Below are 19540 nucleotides of genomic sequence, written 5' to 3'. Positions count from 1 at the left end.
ACGGTAATAATTTTTCATAGTTTCCAATATACTGATTATTTTACAAATGATTCATCGATTAATTTGAAACTATTGTTGTTATTAAATATAAATACATATGTGTATAAAGAAAATATTGTTTCGCATCATTATGTAATGATATAATTTTATAATTAAATTCTGAAGAAGCGACTTTATTTTAGACGAAATGTAGGTTGGTTTATGTAATTATATTATACATTTATTATACAAAGCGTTGTTAAGCAAAGAAGTACTATTTTCATATACAGGGTGATATATAATAATTATTCATCGTTTTAGTCATCTAACCTAATATATCCTAAACTAATTACATGCTCGATAAAATAGTTGATTAGTGTATTGACATTTAGGGAGTAGGTATGAATGTACCATGATATTATGGCTTTAGAATGCGTGACTGCAGATTATTATTAATACTAATATTAATAGAAGATGTGATTGATTAATAGTATTTTTTTGTTAATATGCATTACATATTTACATGAAACATTAGATTTGTTTTAATAAAACGAGGTAAATGATTGAAAATACAATTGTTTTCTTCATCAATAGATACTAGCGGTACCTATTATATGTAATTATTTTATATTTTTTCAAATATAAATTGATTAGAATTTGACATCGATATACTGCAATCAAATGGAGATATAAATATTAAAGTACCTATATAGGTACGTCAGAGAAAAGTTAGATAGTCGTATCTGCTGCAGATCAGTGATCACTCTGTATATTTTTATATCTTATATGCGTCGACCTTTGAAATGGACAATTATCTACACACACACAAACACAATCACAATCACAACAAAGGTCGACGGTTGTTGTATAGGTATATAATATAATATTATACTCATTTCCGTTATATAGAGGAGTTTGTTATTCTAGACCAATCATTAGATTGTATACCAGAATTTTCAGTCTCATGATTGTAAATTTAACTTCTGATTTCTGTGTATTTTAGCGGCCGCATTTTTATCTGTACTATATTATTTGTGTCGTGTTTCGAGTACTTAACAGTTCATATCGATAACTAGATAGTGGATATAATATTATTACATAGTCGAAAGTTTCCGCGTGTTATCGAATTAACTCGTGATCACAACATCATAATATATTGTACGTCGATCTTATTTATACGTTTACTATGTTGTCAAATAGTTGTCATTTACATTTCGGTGCACGCGAATAACCGTCAGAAATCGTTTCAGCATAATATTATTATAATATCAACTACACTTTAACATACGATACACTTTTCTATGATGATCGGAAACGGCGAAAACACATCGATATGCGAAAAGGACACATACGGCACGTTTTTCGACGACGCAACTTCCGAAACGTCGTTGTTAAATAATGACAAGTACGTATACCGACCAAAATATTGTATGATAATATCATATTATTGTCTTGACCAGAGTTTTAAAACTGCGCAAAATTGCTAATATTTCGTTGAATGGATATGTTTTACTTAAACTTTTAATTTTTATTAATTTTGTACGTTTTAATAGAATTTTAATTATTAGGTATGTTGATTCTCTTGTCATAAATTATTAGATAGGAAACATGCAGTAGATACCTATCTGCCCAACTGTTTATTAATTATTATCTAAATGTATCGTTGTATAAAATCGTATTACGTAAGTTTTGAAAATATATTTTATGATTCTAATAAAATATTTTATACATAATATATTTTAAACTATACCTATGGTTTAAGTTTTTACTTTTTTAAAACCAATAAAAAACATTCTTAAAATAAATTTATAATATTTTAATAGGTATATATTTAATTATAAATTATTAAAGTAAGGGGAATTACTATCTGTATAATTTTGGTTGCTATTTATAATTAGGAGAGCTCTGAGCTCTTATATTATATATTTATTTAATTCTTAAATAGTTTTGTTAGAAGAAGCTATTAAATGTAAATTAAAAATATATAAATTATACATAATGTTTATTAAAATAATTTTTTTTACATTTTCATTGTATAGTCAAACAGTATAATATAACAAGAATAACTTTAAATTTAACTTAAATTCAAGGTGTAATAAATAATAATATAACACGCAGTCATGATTAAGCTTTTTATTACGTCTAAGTCTGATAAAGCTACTATCAGTATTAACATTTTTAACATTTGTTTTACTTATTCGTTATACATTTACCCATCGATATTGTTTGAAATACAATTTTTAATATGCTAATTAATGCTAGTTATTATCTTTTATTTTAACAAGTGAAAAATGATAATATATATAGGGTATAGGTACCTAATTAATAATTATGTGATGAAAGTATGAGACATGGATTATTATAATGACCTAGGATTTCTTAAAATAATTTATATTGTGGTGAAAATAAATCATTAAAGTCAAATGTATTAATTATTAATATTTTAATTTTTAACTTTTATTTTTTTTTTAATGACAATTATTTAAATTATTCATCTTAACATTTAATTTCTATTTAACTTATTAAATATATTTTTTTAATAATATACGTAATGTGCATTTCTATTAATATACGTTTTTAAATAGGTACAACCATAATGCCTTTGTTAAATAACTTGTATTATTTTTAGTTTCATTAAGAGATGTATATTTATTATGTAAATTGTTGCACATATCACTGATTAATTTGTGTATCACTGGACACTGATCATTGATATTTAACAGCTTATTTTATATAATAATTTGTTCAATAAAAACAAAAAGTTAGTAGAATACTTTTATAACTCTTAACTGTAGATATTAAGCTTTCAAATGTATTTTATAATGTTTAGAATCAAGCTGAGAATCTATATTTTATACACCATTTTGTAGATTTTGTAGATAGATTTTAAATATAAATAATACATTGTAAAATGTAGGAAATACGTGTAATTTAAAACTTCAATTTTAATAGCATATTAATAAACAAATTGTACTAATTCTAAACGGAGCATGGGTATTCAGGATATTTATTAAAACGAAAAAACATACAGCGTTCTAAAAATAATAATGGTATACCACTATTATAGGTATAATGATTCTTTTGTAACGTGCAATAGGTAGGTAAGTACACTAAATATTTTAATGCACTTTATTAGTGGAAAGTTAAATTCATAGGCGATAAAAACAGTATTACTTGAAATACATTTTAATTAAAAGATTTATGACTAACATTTTTTTAATTAAAAAAAAATATTGCACAAGCTGATTTTATAAGTTTAAGAAATTTCATCATTTTAATAAATAAATTATCTTCAGGTATTACAAAAATGAATATACTTAATACAAAGATGTAACTCGTATAATATAAATTACTTTTTAAGAGTACTTGATATTAAATCATATCTATAAATCTATTTTTATGTTTAAAACGAAAAATTAGAATACCGACAAGCATAATGGTAAAGTACTGGGAACTATACTAGCTAATTTAAAATGTAATTACACAAGTACATAATTATTGTTATTATTACAACTTATTGGATTAATCGACAATTTTTTATGATTGAGTATTAGAAAACTATTATCAGATTTTTTTAAAATTAATAAATTATTTTGTATAGCTATTTTATCTATATTTTCTTATTAATAAGTAATAAACACACGATGACGTAATTTATAGTATGTGACAGCGCGTATCATTGATATGCTAATGAATCGTGGTTAACATTTATAGAAGCATAGAATCATTTTGGTTGTATTATATTTATTAGCCAGCAGCTTAGATAAACATGATGAACAACTGTTTACAACATAATTAATCGTTTTTAATTAAAGAACGGTAGGAAGATGTAATTTAATACAAACATTTGTTTTTTTTTACAATATACCAAGTAATTTTTGTTAACTACTTCAACTGTAGTTTTCTTTGTTGATTCGTATTTGAGATTTTTCGTGAAGTAAGGAATATATGGCAAGGTCTTAAGATGGTTATTATATTTCCCGCGCACGTACGAAAGAAGTGATCGGAAAGTTTCATGTAGCAAAGAAATTTTAACTATAGTTGGTATAATAATGGTATTCCAAAGAGCAAATGTTTCCATTTTCATGTGTACTTAGTTGTTCTATAGGAAAAACTACATCGACAAAACACGTTAAAGAAATTTCGATGAGTGCTGGTTTTAACACCGACTACCACTCAAAATCGTTTTTAAAATGCGATGATTGATTTTTATCACTTTAAAATGTAATACCACAACTTAACTGTATAAGTACGCCTTCCTGCACTGATGACGTGAATGATGCGCGAATCCTGCTGATTAATAATGTGATTTAATTTAGGATTTAAAAAAAAAAATATCTACTTACGATGTTTGAAATCACATGTCCATTGTTCACTGTGGCAGTGTGGAGCATGGCTAACTGGCAAGAGAGGCTGAGTTGTGATCGCTTCTTGCTAGCATTGACCTCACCTGGGTCTGAAATTTATAATTGTGTTGACATCGTACATTTAAAATATAATATATAAGTATACCTTATCGTTATCAGTTATCTTAGCTAGATTATATAGGATATATATTATAATATATAAGTTCTACCGTAGTAATGTCTAATTATAGGTGGGTAGTATAATACATTATGTAATTATACAGTGATGATAGCTTTCAGTTTTGTCATTAAATATTGAGAGGTGACATTCATATTGACATAAGTCTGAAAATTAACAAACTTCTTTGACGAAGCGCGAAACAAATCCCATTATACCAAATTCTTTTCCAAACTTCACACTCATTATAATCCTTTAATCCAAAAATTATCCTCTGAAACACACGCTCCCAAAAGACTAAAAAGGCTGTGGCCCCGAGACTTAATCAAAGCATAAATACAAAAAAAAAAAAAACTATACCAAATAATTAACTTAATGTAATTTCTTGTCAGGTAGCACTACTGAGGGCCTTCCTTTTCTAATATTCCTAATGTCATATAATTAAAGTTTTGTCATCATACTTACTGATTATTGTAAAAATTGATTGTAAATATATTCTTCTTAATATAAAAAAAAAAAAAAAAAAAGCGCGAAACAGTTATTATTCTAAGTTAGTATATCTTAACTATTGTGGCATGATCTTATTTAAAGATTTATTTGTATTTTGCAAGAACCTCAAATTATTATTAGCCAATTGGCTATTAATATTATATTTTGTATAATAAACAATTTTAGAACTATCCATAGATACAAAAAAAAATTAGAATTCTAGTAGTCTTAAAATCTTTTTTTGTCATAAGTAATATAATATTTTCACATAAACGTTTATGTTTAATTAAAATCATTTTAAAATATAACTATGAAAATAATTTGTTTTTGAACATTTGTAAAACCTATTATAAAAAATGTTCGTTTCTTAAAAACATTTTGAAAATTAATTTACATTATTATTTTTATGTTGTTACTGGTAATTGGTTCAAATGATTAAAAGAATAGTTGTTATTTTAATTAATTTAATTAATTACAATGTTTATGAAAATAGGAAAATAAAAAAGGTATTTTTATATTATTTTAGGTTTACTCGTTGCAATTGAATTCATTAAACATATTTCTAACATATTGTAGTGAATAATTAAATAATCTTTTTTTCTCGCGAGCCCACGAAAACGACCGCAACCCGGGCCTCAAGAATGCCAGTCTTTCACTGATGGCTATAGTAATTATATTTTAATATTTTATACACATCTGAATAACGTATTATTATTTATATAATCATTTTTAAATAAATCATATCGAAGTTTTCACTAAGTATCAATTCTAAATGTTAATCGTATTCACGTGTAATTCTGCATGTGTTCACTGAACTACTGAAGGCTAGGTACACGATGGGTTTTCTAACGGAATTTATAATATACTATATATTAAATATATTTCATTCTAACGTAGGTGTAATTGTTTTTCATTATCGTTGAAGGTGTTTGTAATTTTAAGACAATAAATTTAGCTCATATAAAGATTAACGCGTCTATATCATTAACTAGTAGTTTAAATATACATATATATATTTTTTTTTGGTTTGTAATATCGTACTTATATTATAAGTATTCGTTCTTTATCTATATTTATGTGTTACACATGATCATAATATTTTAAATACCTAACAATTGTCTGTGCTTAAAATATATATTTCACATGTGGAAAATGTTTATTATTTAGTCGTGTGTATAAAAATATGACTTAGACTAGGCACTTCTAATTGACCAAATCTATAGTTTTTGATATTATTTTTCCATTTGAATTCAATGAAATATATATTGGACAGTGGTTATGTAAATGCTAACCACTTTATTGTGTAAAATATTGATCTAAACAATTACGCATACGTGTTGAACCTATTTATAAAATATATGTTGTATAATATAAATATATATAAAACCCGTAAATAAAATAAAATTATACTACCTACAGTTATTAGCTAGATTTCTTTTATTTGAAAGGAGAGAGCAGTATGTTTTATGAATTATGACGTCTAAAGTTAAATATATATTTTAATATATTCGTATGATCATAATGTATAAATATATTAATCATTATTAATGTTGTACCTAAGTAGGTTTACGCCTAACCTACCTGGTATTTTCTCAATGCAATTCATTTTTATATTATTTATACACTTTAATATATATGATGTCAGATTCTGGAGATGTGTTGGTTATAACAAAAAAATAATGTGAAATAATTTAGATTTAAAAAAATAATATATCATGTTGATTTGGTCCGACTGTAGATATATGCTATTATAAATTTTAATATTTCATAATATATGCGTACCGATCGCGAGGTGAAGCATGTACAGAGTCCTCCAAATTGTGTCCCGAAAATTACGCGATCCCAGCTTACTTAACTTACTATTGCTTACTTATAAAAAACAGTAAAAAATATTCATAGCCATAATGTACGTGTTTCATTAATTGTTTTGAAGAGCATTAATATCAAGTTTCATGTAAATTTGACCATAAGCGTATTGTTTCCGATGCAAACTTCGCCACTCCCTTAGTCCCTTCCACCCTGTTAGGGGTTGCATTTCTAAAAACCCTTATGTTATACTAATATTATGACTACAGTATAAAATCAATAGTCTCTTCAAATTTCAATTGTCTATCCACGGAGATGAGTTTCAATCCCTAGAGTGATTATTAAGTTATTTAGTGATTTTTTTTTAACAAATAGTAGCCTATGTCTTTTTTAGGGTTCAGCTATTTCCAAACCAAAGTTCATCAAAATCGATTCTGCGGTTAAAACGTAACATAATACAGTCCGAGTTACTTTCGCGTTTATAATATGAAGTATGGATATAATTCAAACGTGTGTGTTAATATTATGGTATACAATGTAATATACACAATAGTAATACTATTACATTATAATTATTTATATAAACACTAGTCACTACTCTAGTATTATATAGATACGCGCGTGATAACTGCTGCAATTTATTACGAATTAAAACCATTGTTAACGAGTGTACATTATATAATATAATATTACCCGCGCAGTTTATTATATACATATATTATAAGTTTTTTTTTTCGGTCAGTATGGCATGTACGCAGTATTACAGTGTGCAGTGTACACAATACACATATTGCATATTATGTAGATCGGATCATATTCCATCTTCAATCTATCAGGTGGCTTCTCGTGTATAAATATCTACGAATACTGTATTATATTATTTATGATTATTGTTCGAGTTCGGTCCGTAAAAACAATAATTATTATTATCGCCTACAATTATAAACGATGAATAAAAATATATGGTTTTGTGTCTCGTGAATCGTGATGTCGTGGCGACTCGACTGTATATTAGAACATGAAAACATTTATTATTATTATCGCCTACAATTATAAACCATGAATAAAAATATATACTTTTGTGTCTCGTGATGTCGTGGCGACTAGACTGTACCTATATATCATAACAGGTGTGTAACTTGATAATATACAGAGTGATTCACCAAGTATGCTAATCAGTGGCGGACTGAACTTCAATTTTCAATGACGCATTTTCATAATTAAGTACTTACCATCACCACCACCACCATCCTATTTTTACTTATAACAAAGTAATGATGTAAATAAAATGTGATCAAAAGAGCCAAGAGGTCAGACTTTAACATGTAATTTTACGCCACAGTCACGGGGTGGCACCACCCTCTTTGATAAGTTGACGAAACTGCGTCAAAATTGAGCGCTTCGGCTCGCCACTGAATTGCTCATTCCCATTGTATCATTTATGGTGTATTATTTTATTCAAAATTATGATTTTTGGAAATTTTAAGTGTACTTACTAAAGACCACATTTTCAAATACTAGGTTTTTACAATGTCATTTAATTATTGTCCTGTAGCAATACCTAAACTTTCATACCAAAGTGTCCATTTTTATAAACTTTTTTAAGTGGATGAACGTTATAGTTTTTAGAATGAGGTAATTATTAAGATTAAAAAAATTTTACTATTTTTGCTCAAATAATAGGTGCTTTACAATACTAAGATTATAATATTATGTAACATTTAGTGTAACATTTATTATACTCTGACAATTTTATGAAAAATTATAAAATGTTAATACATTAATATTATCTAATTACCTATAGTGATTAATACAATTTAAATATCACCGATATCTAGTTATCCGTAGTACACGAAGCGTAATAACTCTGAAACTACTAGTTCAAATATCGAGTTGGATACATTAACATTTTCAAAAAAAACCCCGTTTTAACAGATTCTAGTAGGACGTATATCATCATGATTGTTATCATTATATTTTATGCTGTTTCGTGGTTCACTATAACGGATCATTGCAAGGTCCGTTCGCTGCTGATGCAAAAGTATAGGGTATAACCCGATTATTTGATTATATAATAAAAGCAGTAATGATATACATTATACAGGGTGATTCGCCGTTTACAATTGTCCTCTACATTTTAATTGTATAAATAATATGATTTTTTTTGAATTTTCGAGTTTATAATATAATGTAAAGGTATGTGTAGTGTGTACCTATGTATAATGTTTATATTATATAAAAATCAATATTATATTTAATCATTATTCATTAGATTATAAAGTAGATCTTAAAGTACTTAAAAATTGGGCAATTTTTACAGACCACCAAATTGATTTTATGAAATAAATAATAACGTATACTTTTATATTATATATATTATATCTATATTATTTGAGTGTTAACCTCAGTTGTGAGGGGGCGATGGCAAAGAAACCGACCCCCTCCCCTTCCATAAAAATACATATGTAGGTATATAATAAAACAAAATCTGTATTACTTGTTTTCATGCTCGAAAATTAATTAATATCATCAATAGATAGAATGTGATATAATTATAATTTATAAATACATATAGTAATGCCAAACCCGTTAGTGATATAGTCCCATTTTTTTATCTCAGAAATTGTTTGAACCATTAAATATTAACAATATATGATAATAGCAGCACATTTGAAATAATTCGATTAATTAAAGACGTACATGAGTTAGGGATAGGAAAAATATGAGCATTCCTTTATACTCTATTATAACTGAAGTGGAGAAACTAAGCATTTAAAACATTTTCCTCATTCCAAAAATATACTTTTGTTTGAAAGTTATTAGTATGAAGTCTTAAAAATATCTAAAATCTAAATATTAATAATTAATAGGTACTTTATACGTCATGCATCAAACCTTCGAGCGTGCAGGAAAAGCTGCGTTTGTCAGATGTAACATTCGTATACGCATATAAGAGATTATATTTTTATATTAGGGTATATTTATAACGTCATTGGCATGACAATATGACAACAATTTTATCATAAAAAAAAAAATGGTTAATTTTTTTTTATACTTAGATACTTAATTAAATATAATCACTTGTAAAACAAAGTAAAATATAACTTGTAAAAAACCTCTCGTGGGCGGGGGTCAGCGCTTCTATCACCCGTAAAATAAGTCACTGATCTATATAATATGCTCGCCCGACAGAGTCCGTGTACTGGAAAATACATGTTCTATAATACGTGTGCAGGTATATCTTCTTGGAAAATTCCAGAAATCAAAATTCGAATAAACCGTACGATTATATACGGAATTGAAGGGGAGGGGAAAGCAATAAGCAGGCTTTTGAGGAATCACCTTGTATGAAAAAAAAAAAAACAAGTCGACTTGTTTGCACACGCACACTCGCACTCCCGTGCATAAATTCGTTCCGCAGTGACCGATTTTGCAGCGCGTCCGCGAGATCTCGCGGTAATGCGATGGTATCCAATACTAGAATTACCAGTTTTCGCGATCGGGTCGTGAAATTTCAACACGCGATCACACGCGTGCGTATACCGTCGTATTTTGTATTCTATTTTTCCGTTTTTTTTTTTTTCACACATAGTATTTGTCATTTGTAAATTTATAATATAGTGTTCGAGTTTTGTACGTCGCACGAATAATCGATTTTCGTTATTATCATTTATCATCACCATCCGCCATCATTATCATAATATTTATTCATTGTTTAATTATATACTATACATTTAGGGAGTCATGAACTTGTGACTAATAGTATATACTTAGACCCATTGGAAAATATGGAGTTCGATTGTATTATACTATTATCTTAAAACCGTAAAAACATGCATTAAAAACAAAAATTAATAAAAATAAAGTACCTTTTCTGATTACTACACTCAATTATTGAGACCACCAACGCGCAACGTTAAATATTATTTTTATTTTCCAATCGAACGTTAAAAACCAATAGGCCATTATATTATACGAGACCGAAGTAAAGAATTTTTAAAACATACATACAAAATAACATATGACATAAGGTAACAAAGTCGTGAAAATATGCAAAATTAATTTTCATCTTTCATTTGGTATGATATAGGTACTTTTTTTTTATTGAACAAGAAATTATGTATTTACAATCTGTATTTACATGTTATACAATAAGTAAATTTGATGAGATTTGATTGATGGGAGGGGGGAGTCACCCAGTGGCGGCACCCCGAAAATGATATACTTACGCAAAATATTATACAAGTTTCAAATCCCGTCGTTTATTGTCGACATTTTGGATCGTCGCTATATTAGTAGGTATTTATATACACTATATAAATTATAATGCTACATTATTATTCAATATATTGTATATAATAAATATACTTGAGTCTTTTCGTCTAGTTAATCGTTTTTATGATCTCATCAGGTCAATCCGCGTTTGCCGTATAGTCTTATAGGTAGGTATACTAGAATCGTCGACGTGGACAATATTAACGAAAAATGTATCGTAGGAGGAGCATATGGATACCGAATGTAACCAAGGCTGATTTGAGTGGAATAACAGCCCTAGGAAGTAGGAACATTCGTTATTTCTTATTCCTTAGACATTGGGCAATAAGTGCACCCCAAAATAATGTAGTAAATCGCAACCTACACACAAATAAGAAAATACGACGAGCCAATGAATATAATATGATTCATAATAATATGTCCATCACGGACAGGCCGGTTAAAAATTGTCCTCCAGAATGAAAAAGTACCTACCATTATTTGTTCATGAATTATAAAGTAATATACTATAATTTATAACACTGTTATTTAAAATTTAAAATAAATCCTATTAAAAAATATCAACAAACTAACATACAAGTATAGGTACACATATAACTTTTTAAAGCAAAATATAATAGAACCAGCCAGTATAGAACAGTATACAATTATACATAGGTACAACTTTGCTGCACAGTTGTGTTCAATATAGTGAATACATCTTTCTTTATGATTTTCACCGATGATGACCACGAACTCTGTACCACACGTGTGTCAGCGGTGTATTATAACAGATGGAAAATATTAGATCATCATACATTTCTGGACTTACTTCAAACCTGAGCCTTTCGATAATCCATAGCCTTATTATGCACGTGACTGCCTCATAGGTTAGGTTGATCACGTCCTGACAATCTAGTATCAGCTTACTGTACGGCACGCGGTTAACCGTTGGAGGTTTCGCGTGGGCAATATTATTATTATAATAATTAGGTAGTTATTTTAATAGTAAAAAATCGTAAATAATTGTAATAATATAATAGTATAATACAATAATAATTGCGATTATCCATCCGACAATTATAATATAGGACCTATACGCGTCGATGGTTAATCGTCAGCGGAGAGAAGAACAAAATATAATAATAATAATAAAAAAAAAACGTTTAAAAAATCGTCACGACCCGCGCGCGCGCCCGCCGTAGCCCAATCACCCTTCCCACTCCACGCGGATGAGTCGCCCGGGCCCGCGGCCGGCCGCGCGCGTCCTCGACACCGCCGGACGCCGCCGGTTAAATAAAGTGCGGCAAAACCGCCACGAAGTCCGTCACAACGATCAAGTCTTCTGGCCGCAATACGTCGCCAGTGCTGTGGGTCGACTTCAATTTGGCTCTGCCGCGCGTCGTGTCCGCGTGGTGTGTTTGACGTCATATTTTTGTTCCATCTTCTGATCATATCATTATTATTTTTTCGTCGACGTGTGATTTAATTATTTACCTATTGATGGTAAAAAAAAAAAAATAAAAAAAAATTATAAAATTTAAAGTCTACTTCGCCGTGTCGTATATAATTATAAGTGTCGTTTTCAATTTTTTTGGCCGTGAGTGTGTGTGTGTGTGTGTTTTAAACCCATCGCGACGCGTGACGTAACGGAACACAATAATAATATAATAATATATTATCGTTATTATTATATTTAAATCGTCAACGGACGAAAACAACGTCAGTTGGCCCGTGTCGGCGAGATATAAATAGGTAACAATAATGTACATATTTTTATCCAACAAAATATCATCATAACCCGTTCGATCGGTCCGGTACAATATTTTTATGAGTGTTATTTTATTTTTTTTCGAATCAGTTTCCTCCATAATTTTTCCGGTATTTTTTTCGTCGGAATTATTCTTGGCGCAGATACGTTCGAGTAGATGTACATGCTGTGTACACTATTATATTATACTACTATATACTATACTTTACAAATTCGGTTTACTGCAGCAATGTCATTAACGCGCACGCAATAATTCTTCCGAATTCCTATACGTTTTAACATGTAGATGAAGTGGAGTTGGGTTTGTATAGTCGAGCGTAATATTATATTATCGTAATGATTGTACGAAACAATTTTAATTAAAAAAAAAAAAAAGAAAAACCATTTCGTAGATTTTATTTCGAGTAAGTATTATTCCGTGCAGTATACCAAACCTGGATAATGTATATCAGCTGTTGTAGGTATTTCTAGTTAATATGTCGAATTGTAAAATAATAATATGTTTTTTATATAATTTCAAAAGAATGTCTAACCGTGTAGGTATGAATTTTATACAATGTAAGCATTATAACCGAGAAGAGGATAATAATATTATATACCTAACTTTCCATCATAATAAAAACGATAAGAAAAAAATTAGGATTTCGTTATATTACCATATTTTGATACTCATCGATATCGAACTGTACTCATTTTCCCTGTGTCATTGCACTGTATGTAACTTTAATTAAAAATAATAAACTGTGTTATTATGTAGTGTGTACCTTAATCCAACAACCAGTTTACCAGTTTAATGTTTTTTATACGCACACCACTCGTATATTTGGATAGTCGATTGGACTCGGCTATTTATAATTACGAGATGATGTACATAATGTTTTAAACGTTTTAATATTTGAATTAAAATTAAGCATTTATATAAATATATATATATTTATATACAACTGGACTCCCATACTGTCATACTGACCTTAATTGATAATTTGAATCGCACATGCTGTTTACTATTTACACATCAGTCATTATTTCATACTCTTTAAATTGACAAGCGTAATGACTGTAAAATTAGGTAGTTCATTCGTTTTTATCATAATTATATAATGTACATTGTACACGAGTGATAATCAATAATTTCACGATAAATATAAAAAGCATACTGTTTTGGACTCTGGAGTAGGTAATTGTTGTAGGAAACATCACACAGAAATTAAAGGTTTAATTAGCTATTATTAGAAAAATAATTGATTTTCGAGAATTCGTGAATTGTTTAATTGTTTTTTCTCAAGCTCGTATCTAAATAAAATTAAAATAAAGCATGTAAGTACCTACAATTTCCACTGTTTGTCTAGCAATGTTTTTTTACAATGGATTTTCTAAGGATAAAAATATTAATTATACAAACATCGCATTACCTATAATGTTTTGTTTTCCGTTTCAAAAATGTCGAAATGCATTTTTAAAATTTTTTTTTTAGAACATTATTACAATACATAATTTTTGGCTTTTATCTGTATTTAATTCAAAATTAACACATGGTTTTCAAATATTATTTGCATAATGAACGTGATGCAAACTTTATTCTATATGTGACCTTAAATACGAGTGCTTATCACTTGTTAGGAATATAATATTGTAATTATTTATTTCGATCAAGTAGATATGACACGAGTACGCATGACGGTCTATCAAATTCAGAATTCTTTTTTTTTCACAAACATGAATTGTTTTATAGAAAATATTTAAACATAGATTTTATATTTTATTTTGTTTAAGCAATCAGCCGTTCAATATTCACGTACTGGACGTTTATAAACTTTGTTAATATTATAATATAGGAAATGTTATGGAATTATTATGTTTTAATTTTTCTATATACAATACAAATGTCACCATGTCAGCTCTTCTTTACATCCAGAAAGTCTGCAAACATTGTGATACATATATGATTAATTTTTTGTTGTTTTTTAAATATAAAAGCAATTTGAGCAAAACAGTTATCTCATTACCGCAAAAATATTATTCGGTGTGACAAAAGTACGCCCCGTCGCGGTCGCCTCGATACTGCTCAGTGTTTCATATGATTGTACGCGTATTACATATACTTACGTAATGTAGAGATGCTAGGGTTAATACTTTTGGGTTATCGTATTACGAATAATCTATTATCTTAAAATATTATAAATATTTGAATTATCGTGAAATTGTAGTTACCAATACCTAATACCTTTAAAACAAAAGTATTGAAAAATCTATAATGTACATTTAGATAATGTTCTCCTCTATATACTATCATACTATGTTATGTTATAATTGGTTATTTGGTAATTAGTTATTTATTTAGTCTAGTGTTAACGTCATGTTAACATAATACAAAAATAATTTCGTTTTATCACACGTAATCTATAAGTTATATAATATTTTAGTTTTACTGCAAATTGTTGGCTCAATTTAAAAAATGAAATGCAAATTTTATAATTTGGTTTCCACGATAATTTAATAGCATATCCTTTACTAAATTAATCATGTTTTTGGTTATTATGAATATAATATATACAACGTATTAGTTAAATATGTGTAGTAACGTGAATAGTGTAAACTTATTGAAGTGTAGTAGACAATTTAATTATAGCGACCAAGTGTAATAATAAAACCAAATTTAAAACCATCTCTTTATAAAAAGCTCCAAGTATGATAAACTATTAATTGCACATTTAATGATCGTATTACAATTATTATTACCAACTGTATTAAATTATAACATTTTCATAACTCTGAAGTATAAAATACCGTATTATTTGAATAAATAATTTTCTTGTTTATATACTGATTCCTATGAGTAATTTCGTACAATTAGATTGTACATTTTTATTTTTAATACTTTTGTTTTATGGTATGTATAATTTAAGTTTTGACGTAAGCCATACTTCATGTTGAAAATTAAAAGTAAAGTTATTGCTTCGCAGAAATAGTTAAAATTAGTAATAAAAATGTTGTATACGAATTACTGTATTAGGCATGCAGTTTGCATCTGTTTATTGTATTTCGTGAAAACTCTCCACTTGCAAATATTATCATCTTGACCATTTTTGTTATTTATAAATCAAAAGTGTTTTCTAATTCACACTTTTATAATAGTATGTTTGTATTAAATTAATAACATTAAAACTTAAAAATCAAGCCGCCCGGCCTGCCGGGAATTGAATCAGAGTCTCTCACTCGCCGGTCTTTTGCTCTACCACAGCTACCCGACAGCACAAACCCATAACACTACTTCCTTCAGTTAACAGATGTTTACACTATTATATTAGTTGTTATCGTTATGTGTTGGTAGTTTGAGTTATCATATTTTAATATAGGTACCTATTTATGTATACACTGTGTCATATTTTCATGAAATATAAGTATAGGTCCTTGAAATTTGAATTGGGATAAAAACTATTCATAGTTACATTCTACTATAAAAAAATAAAATTAATAACGTTCTCCATTGAATATATTTCGTGTATTGTATAATTCATATATAGGTAATCAGTAGAGCAGAGGCTAAAGTATTTATTCTTTCGTACTGCATAGGTATACGTCGTATTATAGGCCACTGTCCATTCGTTACCGTTTACGTCGTAAATTAAGCCACCCCCAATTTACGGCGGGGTCCATGCTTTGCGGTTGAAATTTAAATGATTATTTAACTTCGAATTATAAGTATTTTGATGAGCATAATATGTGTCTTAGATTATTTTTGTAATGATTAAATCGATATGTACCTGTTGTACCTACTACCTATAAACGAAATATAATATTAAAAACAAATGTCGACAATACAGTTGCACTAGCCACTGCACACTTAATTGATTTCGTACTACACACTCAACATTTTGTACGACACAAAGTATTCCTGCTAAATCCTTCACACGATTTCAGTGTTTGCGATAAAATTATAATATTCGGAATGTGTTCGTGTAACTATATGCTTTGATACTGAAAAAATAGACTTCATCGCAAAATCGAGCGTTGTTCATCACAATCATGTTTTCAATTTGTTGTTGTCCCAGCTCAAACAACATCGATTAAATAGTAAATCCACTTATATAATTATGAACGGACTGTTCAATAATTACCGTATAATATTATAATATTATATTGTAATGTGCATTATTTACAATAATTTTAAATTAATTAGTCGAAGTCCCGAGTATAGTTTAATCACGACGTATGGGTGTTTGACCTTTTCTACATTTTTTTTTACACTAATAAGTACCTACAATATATTTATCTTTAAATAAATAATAACGGTACAAGTGCGGAGTAATTAAAGGTTATCTGTAGAGAATGTTAGTCAATATTATTATAAGTCACTCTTACATGCTCGTTATTATAATATTAAATCGATGATAGAAGAATTAAAAGTTTTCAAATATTAGAGTTCGCCGCAGGTTTTTGTTTTGAATAGACTCTGTGTAAATTAATAAGTGTAACAAACACAATGTGATCACAATTTATTACGAGAATTCGATTAAAATTATTATTGTTGATGCCTTGTGTCGATTCACTGACCTTATAGAGTTGTGTAATATAATATAATTAGCTAAAAGTTAATTTGGTATAAAACATGTTATTTATTTTATTAATTTTGTATCGTCGGTGCAGTAGAATTCAGTAAGAAAATATTTATGAATATAATCGCATGACTTGTTATGTATTTTCTTTAATAAAGTAATAATGATTCTAAGAAATGGTAACTGAAGAAATGAGAATAAAATATTAGTTTCAAAATAAAAATCATCTAATTTTTATTTTTATTCAAATAATATTATAAGTATTTAGTAATATATTTATAATTTAAATATAAAAAAAAAAACGTATACAATTGTTAATGAAACTATTGTGTAGAACCATAGTGTAATTACGGAGTACGGGTGCTATACTGGGTCGGATTACTATACATTTGGAAGAAATACACGAGTTATGTGAGAGTTTAGTCGTTATATTAGAAAGTGATTATAAGTTTATTCAACAGCAGTTAATATTTTAATTTAAAAAAATGGTTGCAAATTTTTTTAATCGTTACCGTGCTGCTATTCCATTTTAGATTCTGAGCGGAGTGAGGAAGCTAGTGGTTTTACAATGGTGTTTATTATGTTTATTTTTTTATATATCCTGTATACAAAATTTCTTTCGGAAGGAGTGCTTTGATTTCAACGTATAGTACCTTATCTTTTAGCAAATTGGATCAAGATGGTACTTTAGAGAGGTCATTTTTCGATTTTCTCAATAGTTATTTAATGCCACGGGAAAAACTACTGACAAATTACGAAAAACCGCTTAAAATGGGATTTTAATTTCTAACAATTTGTTTATCACCTTAGCAACGAATAAAAAATTATAATATTATAATATTAATTCAACTTAAAGGCTGTAATAAATAATACAAATTCAAAAAATCCTAGTCTGATAAACCGTCTCCGCTCAGAATCGTTTTTCTTATACATTGATATTATAACATTGAATTCAAGTTTAATACAATCCATTATACCCACTTGTAACCTACTGTACAGCAGAGCGACATCCACTTACCAGCTTTTTTTATATCTATTATCAAATGTAGTGACAATTTATTAAGGTTATTTTCTTTTGTTGACCACTTATCATAAATATACGACTACACAATTTTACGTTGATTTTGTATTAATGATATCTATATGAAATTAGTATTTACTATTTATATAATATATAACCGTATTTTTCAAAAATTTAAAAATTTAAAACTATATAATATATTTACTACATTTTAACGATAATAATTAGATAGTTACATCTAACGTTAGGCACTAATCAATTCAGTGTTCATACTACATAGATATAAGATTTGTGCAGTTTCATAACTTAAGAATGCTCTGTTTTATTGTATACAAATTATTAAAAAATTATCTTTTTTCTGTTAATAGTGGTTCAATTTACTTGAATTTAATTTTAATGTTATATACTTACATATAGGTAATTACTTTCATTTACATTTAAGTAACTATCCTGTACTTACTCAAAATATACATTTAAGAAGTATATTATATTTTTAATTCTTTGGAACTTAATAAAAAAGGTTAACTTTTTACCTAGATTGTATGATTCAAATCTCATAACGTTGCGACTATTAAATCTAATATTAAAGTTTTTATCATTTGATTAACTAAAATAAATAGATAATATCGACGTAGGTCATACAATTCGTCGCTACAATCGTTACTTATCTAAAATATTTCTGAATGATTTTCGAATGTCTTTCACAAACGGTAATCTTGTTAACCATTTGTTTTTTCATTTGTTAATATAATAATTTATATTTATTGTATTAGTCATCATCATTGTAAACATTTATTAATGCAATAATGCCTTATGGTAATTAATAATAATAGTAAGTAATAGTAATACGTATTGTATACCTACCGAACTGTTTATTGCACTATTGGCAATCAAACAACTGTGATTTTGTTGCAAGTTATATTATGTTCTGGACATGTGTCAAGTTTGACAATAATTGACACATAGTATTTAAAATACTCATAAATGGTTTACGTTTAATTTGCCACGAGCTAATGCATATTAAGTATATGTATATATGTTGTGTTCATTAATCATATCATAGTAAAAACTAAGTAATAAAAATTAAATTAATTTGAATAGTAGGGTACCTAATAATATTTATAGGTAATATTGTAATAA

At 27.7% G+C, this 19540-nt stretch overlaps 1 protein-coding gene across 7 annotated transcripts in view; it reads left to right on the top strand.

The window, feature by feature from the left end:
- The window catches only part of LOC132948138 (prestin), a 90071-nt gene that overhangs the window by 20336 nt on the left and 50195 nt on the right, over positions 1-19540 (top strand). For 2 of the 7 annotated variants that reach the window (XR_009664998.1, XM_061018467.1), the window contains exon 1: positions 926-1384. The exons of 4 other annotated variants lie outside the window; for them this stretch is intronic. Coding sequence is in view for 1 of the 3 variants with exons in the window: in XM_061018467.1 (XP_060874450.1) it covers positions 1281-1384 (104 nt within the window). In the remaining 2 variants the exon portion in view is untranslated. Of the gene's footprint in view, positions 1-925; positions 1385-12315; positions 12808-19540 lie in introns of those variants that run through there. One more of the 7 variants, XM_061018473.1, reaches the window with a different exon arrangement.

The sequence above is a fragment of the Metopolophium dirhodum genome, chromosome 7, assembly GCF_019925205.1.
Source record: "Metopolophium dirhodum isolate CAU chromosome 7, ASM1992520v1, whole genome shotgun sequence".
NCBI classification, from domain to species: Eukaryota; Metazoa; Arthropoda; class Insecta; order Hemiptera; family Aphididae; genus Metopolophium; species Metopolophium dirhodum.
Note: the sequence above shows the minus strand (reverse complement) of the source record. Positions and strands in the feature narration are given on the sequence as shown.